The 6,000-nt window shown below is 44.0% G+C and overlaps 1 protein-coding gene across 5 annotated transcripts in view; it reads right to left on the reverse strand.

The window, feature by feature from the left end:
• Positions 1-3,057, reverse strand: part of Gria2 (glutamate ionotropic receptor AMPA type subunit 2) — a 138,948-nt gene extending 135,891 nt beyond the window's left edge. For 2 of the 5 annotated variants that reach the window (XM_074041754.1, XM_020153662.2), the window contains exons 1-2: positions 2,504-3,054; positions 1,825-1,965 (exon numbers count right to left, since the gene is read on the reverse strand). In XM_074041754.1, coding sequence (XP_073897855.1) covers positions 1,825-1,965; positions 2,504-2,591 — 229 coding nt within the window. In that variant the 5' untranslated portion in view covers positions 2,592-3,054. Of the gene's footprint in view, positions 1-1,824; positions 1,966-2,503 lie in introns of all 5 variants that reach the window. The other 3 variants (XM_074041756.1, XM_074041755.1, XM_020153664.2) reach the window with 3 other exon arrangements.
• Between the last annotated feature and the right edge of the window lie 2,943 nt (positions 3,058-6,000).

Here is a 6,000-nt window from a genome sequence, read left to right on the forward strand (position 1 = left end):
TTTCTAAAAGGATAGCTGTCAACACTTAGAAGCCTATATATTTCCTAAACCCATAGACTTTCTTTAGGATTCATTTTGCAAAGCATTGCCACATTTGTTAGGATACGTGGCACAGTTTCGGGTCAAACTTGTAATTCAGGAGAAATGGAAATGTCTTAATATCAAATGGATAATCTAATTAAAGTAGGTAGATAAAGACGGAAGTCTTTGAACTTTAATTAAAGCTGTTTCTTTGTATGCTATGTACTTAAAATTTGAGATGTTCTATATTTTTTTAATCCACTTTGAGTCTCTCTCTCTCTCTCTCTCTCTCACACACACACACACACACACAACACACACACACAGTTTCTTTTCTCATTTAGCATTGAAATTTGAGAAAACATAGTACTAAAACCACGAAAATCGTCTTAAATTGGTCCTTCATGAACAATTGCATTCTGGTCATATATCAGGATTACAATAACCCTCGTGTTCTATAAATTGTTTCTTGTCTTCATTCATCTGGGTGGCAGAGTTGCAAACTGAGTAGCCGCTGTTCCTGACACTACAATGGAGCTAAACCCTGGGAGATAAGACGAAGGCTTCACAGAGAACGCGTGAACCAGTGGTTGGCTAATGTGGGAGCGCAGCAGTTGTCTTTTCCTGCGGTAATTTTCCACTAGCCAAAGTGGGTGGTGGGACCTCCGCAAATCCCCCCAAGTCCTTCTCTATTAAATGAAAACTGTGAACTTCGCGGCAGGGGGGACTCGCCTGGCCAGCGGCAGGAAATGGTGGCAGCTGGGCATAGGGGAGCAGGCAGCGCGGGCTGCTCGGCCCACGCGCGCCGGGAGCGCGAGGGAGGGAGACAGCCTTTCCGCTGAACCTTCCAGATTCCCAGCTGCTGGGGTGCTATTGCTTCATCCGAAGCCTTTATAGAGCTGCCTCGCCAATCCCAGATTCCTGGCGGAGTGACAGAGCTAATATGGAGAGCTGCAAACACTAAAATGGCTGATCAGAGACTTGGATTTTAACACTTGGCCCTGTGCTTTCCAGTCCTCCTCGGGCTGCCTTTGCAAGAGCCCGGCTTTCTGTGCACCAAGCGCGCCTGGCCAGCTGAGATGACCATGGTGGCCCGGGTGGAATCGCCCGCTTTAACTTCAGCGGCAGCTGCACAGAGCTGGAGAGGCGGTCAACACTCAAGCCATCCGCTCCGGGTCCCAGCAGCCTCCCACCGCCCACGGGCCTGGGCCTGCGCAGCCTCGCCCCCTCCCGCCCCCCTGCTCCTGGGTGGGCGTTATGTAACAGCCTGAGCCCAACTCCACAGCCTCTGTAACAACTTGTCCCGTGGTCAAGGAGGACTCGCGGGGACCGTGGATGAGCCAGAGCCCAGACTGCGCTCTGGAATCCGGACCTCACGCTCAGGCTACTCCATGGCCCAGGTGTCAGGGCTCCAGCAGTCCCCAGTGGGATCTGTCCAACAGCCCGACAGCGCGCCCCGGGGGACAACGAGTTCCCTGTTGGCTAGGTGCCAGCAGGCGCGCGAGGGAGAGGGCGGGGCAAGTCACTCTGGAGGCTCTAAGAGGAGCGAGATCCTCCAGAAGCCAAGAAGGACCAAGTTCCCTACTGTGCACACTCTTCACCACCACCCCGCCAGCGGGGGGCTCCGAGATTGCTGCCCCCTTCTCGCTACGCCGGCACGAGCTCGCGCGTGCAGTCACTCACACCCACACACTGACACGCAGAAACACACACACACTCACACACATACACACCATCCCACCCTCGCAATCGCTAGCTTTTGGCGTGTAGCACCCCCAAAAAACATGAATATTCATTACTTACAAGCATTGGTGACTGCGAAGCTGTTGGCTACCTCCAAATTGTCGATGTGGGGTGTCAGTCTGAACTCCGAAGTGGAAAACTGAACCATCCCTACCCGAAATGCACTGTATTCTTGATCTGCGCCCCTCGGAAATAGGCCCCCTGCGAAGAACAAATACCAAGCAAGAGAACCTTGTCAGCCTGTGAGGGAGTGGAGAGCAGCCCACCGGTACCCAGCAGCCTTGGAGTCTCTTTTTCACGCTAAAGGGCCGAATAAACACATTCATGGACTTGGGCAGAAAGCAGGGGTCGAACACCCAGAAGGTAGCCAAGGGGTCAAATTAACGATGAGAGTCTGAGAGCAAGGTAGGTGGCCAGAAATGTTCCCTTTTCTTCCTAATCACAAGCTTTGCATTCTTGACCCCTAGAGAATCCCAGCAAACTGGGAAATGTCGTCAAGGAAGAATTGATAAAATTTGGGGGTCAGAAATGTAAAGACCTTTTCCTCTATTGTAGCAAAGGCATAATCGTTTCCCCTTGCTTCATCCTAAGAAAATCATGTATATTCGAGGTAGTTTAAATCTGGAATTCAGTCAAGGTATGACATAAGTCTACATGACATGAATTAATTTGTCCACTGTGAACAAAGATTACCACCAAATTATGCACAATTCAAAAGCATAGCACAAAGGGTACCTACCTATCTGTATGCTGTTAGAAGAGACACCAAAAATCAGTCCCCATAAAACAGGAGAAAGGAGGACAGAAATATGCATAATCTTTTGCATTTCCAAGAAAAGTAGAGCATCCACAAAATACCCCCTTTTAAAAAAAATCCTTTTCCTTTTCTTCCTTCTTTGGCCGTTTTCCTCAGCAAATTAGATCCTCTGCATTTTGAGACAGCAATTTAGCACCAAGCTGCTAAACCCTGAAGTGGAGGCAGAAGAATCAATCCCTATTTCCCAGGTCCTGCTGGTGGCTTTTGATGCCCTGCGCCCTGTCCCCGCTCCAGAAGTCCGGAGGACTGGCTGAATGCAGTTTTCAGCGGAGCTGCCGCTGTGGTCCCAGTGTCTCGGAATATTCAGCACCCTCCCATGCACTCACACACACTCACCCTCTCTCGCGCTCTCTTCTCCCTCTCTCCTCTCCCCTTCTCACACACGCGCGCGCGCGCACACACTCACACACACACACCCTCACACACACATACACACACAGCCAAGTCACAGAGAGGGGCCGGCAGTCCCAGGCGCGCGTGCGCGACTCGCGGCAGGCGGGCTCGCGCGCTACCCCTCCCCCGCACGGCGCCCCACACCCCCCGCACAGCCCTGGCCGCTTAGCCTGCGAGGTGCTGAGAAAGCGCTGCTCAGAGCTGGCAGCCGCGGTCTCTAGAAGAGACCTCTGATCTCCAGAGCTGTCGCGCCCACCACGCGTATCTGAATTTCAGCACCGAGGACAGCGCTACGCTCCCAGCCTGGAGCTCCAGTGGCGCGGCGGCTGCAGCTGTGAGATGCTACAGCTTGGACCAAATGCAGCAAAGCTGATTTCCGGCCGCTGTGCAGGAGAAAACGAAATGCAAATTGTTGGCGGTGCAGCGTTCTCTCACCAGGCACTGTTGTGCTACGTTAAAAGTAGTTTTAGTTTTTGTCTTCCATCTCACGTGAAAACCCACTTAGCAATCTAGAAACGCTGCCATCCGCCTCACCTGACACAGCAGAAAAGCAAACAAGCAAGCAAAATACCCATCGAATAGAAGTGTTCCCATATTGTGAACTTTGCTTCATGTGAGATGGTCACGATTCAGGAAAACCTAAAATTCTGTCCTTAAAGGCTAACATCAAGATTGAATATTTGAGATGGCTTGCATGGAAATTCCATATTCAGAGTATATTCCATTGGTCTGTGATGCCCACTTGCAGACCCTCACTGCCTGCGGATAGCTCTGGCAGCCTACACTGCAGACGCCCTCCCGCTGTGTTGTAGCGACATTTAGACTTGGCTCCTTAGATTGAAAGTAAAGACAGGCTCCTAGGAAGGAGCTGTTAGAAGATCAAGCTAGTCTGGGGAGGCTGCAGAGCTGCAGAATTTTCCCAGAGACTTTGTTACAGTCAGATATTCCATCATATTTTGGTCCTGACTTTTGAAAAATCACTGCCTGTAGGAAGTAACATACTTCACTGTGTTGAACACCGAGCCTCTGAAAAAAAAAAAAGAGGAGGTTAGGGATTAAAAGTTCGTGGGAAGGGAGTGGGTGGAGTGGATTGGAGATTGCACTTCCTCTGTGCAATTTCTGCTCTCTACGCTGCTGCCTCAGACATTCCTTACCAAGTTTTATGGCTGTTGTAGGTTTAAACAAAGAAATAAAAGAAGATTGAGTTCGAGGAACCCTTTCCAAGGAAACTGCAGATTGAAATTCAGGACACACGAGAAAGAACCTGCTAATATTCCCAAGTGCATGACAGTTAGTCGACCACTCTACCTTCTTGTGCAATTATGACATTAATACCAAACCTGCAGCCTTCTGTTGACAGTGTTACCTCATGCTAATCACTTTATCGTACTGACATCAACTTTTCCACTTTAATAACAGGAATGTGACCAAAGTGACCTTTGTGGATTTTAAAACATGTACTTACGTGATTTCAATTTATGACTGTCTTTTCTTTTTGAACATATATATATATATACATATACTCTCAAAATGTACATATATATGTACATGTATATAAGAACTATATACATATATTCACATACACCTATTTATAGTCTTAAAACAGGAATTCAGAATACTCGTAAACTATTCCTAAACTTGTATATCGCACTAATTTTATCACTAATAATTCTATTTTGGCTGGTAATAAAAACTTCACAGTGTAGAAAGCAGGCTTTCTGAATCAAAAGGCATTTATTTAGCTTTTATTCAATGAAAATAAAAAATCGTAAGGAGATATATATTATATATATTCAAAATTCAACATAAAAACAAGTAAATTATGTACATTTAATCACTGCTTATGATTTCAGGCACAAAAATAATTTATTATTCCCCTTTGAAACTTAAAACTCAAAGTGTATCTATCTCTTCAGTCATTCTCTTTTTTCACCATTCAATTTTTTCCACAAGAAAATCTTCAATTTCACATAAAGTAACATGAATTGTGAGGAGGAAAAGAGGAGAGAGAGAGAGAGCGAGATCAAGGGGGAAGTTTGAAAATAGAAAGGGTGTATTTAAAGTGTAGCTTGATGCAAATTGAGTTTTAAAAGATAAGACTTTCAAAAACTATTTTTATCTTAACTTATTTCAAAGTCAAGGGCAGATATGAACTCAAAATTGACTGAATTACATCTTATGAAGCCAAGAATTTGCTGAATCATAGAGTATTTTCCCCAGTACATATGTAAGAACTCAGACAAATACTACTGTCTAGTGATCAATTATAATTGATACATAAGGTGAAAAACAAACTTTTATCTGGCATTACTTGAAATTGAGCTGCTATTCTACTAATCTGTATTTGCAATGTAGCTATATTTATTTTTTCACATGTCTGGAAACATTTCCTACAATATCAGTATAATTACATTAATAATATCATTTATAAAACATTTTTCAATTAACTAATGTTTGAATAGCAAATATTTCCTAAGCATAGAATGCTGTCAATTTAAGGATAATAAATTTAAATTGACCAAAGCAAATGATTATACAAATAAATGGGAAAAAAATGTAGCTAATTTTTCACATACCTAAGCTCTCTTTATAAAATTGAGAAACTTACTGCTTCTACAATATTTATGTTAAATTGATTAAAAACAAAATCAAAATTTTAAATTGCAAAACAGTTGTCTAAAAGGTGCTCCTAGAAACAGTTTGCTATTTTCTGCCCTCTGCTGTTCAATTCTGGCAATTATGTGGAACTTTGTTTCTGATGCACTGATAACTTACAGCAAAAAAAATAGAAGGAACTAAAAAAATTGTCCAATTTGTTATTTGTTTTGTTGGTTGGTTGATCATTGTTGTTATTTTCTGTGTGCGTGTTTAAATTTGATTTTAGTATAAAGTCTAGAAGTAAGTGCTATATGTAAAATTTTAATTTCTGTATTACTCCATCTTTGTTTCAATAAAGAAAACTATGATTTTCATTTTAAATTTTCTTTAAAATACAAAGTTCTTAACTATATTTTATCTACTCTCTA

This window comes from Castor canadensis, chromosome 9, assembly GCF_047511655.1.
Source record: "Castor canadensis chromosome 9, mCasCan1.hap1v2, whole genome shotgun sequence".
Lineage (NCBI taxonomy): Eukaryota > Metazoa > Chordata > Mammalia > Rodentia > Castoridae > Castor > Castor canadensis.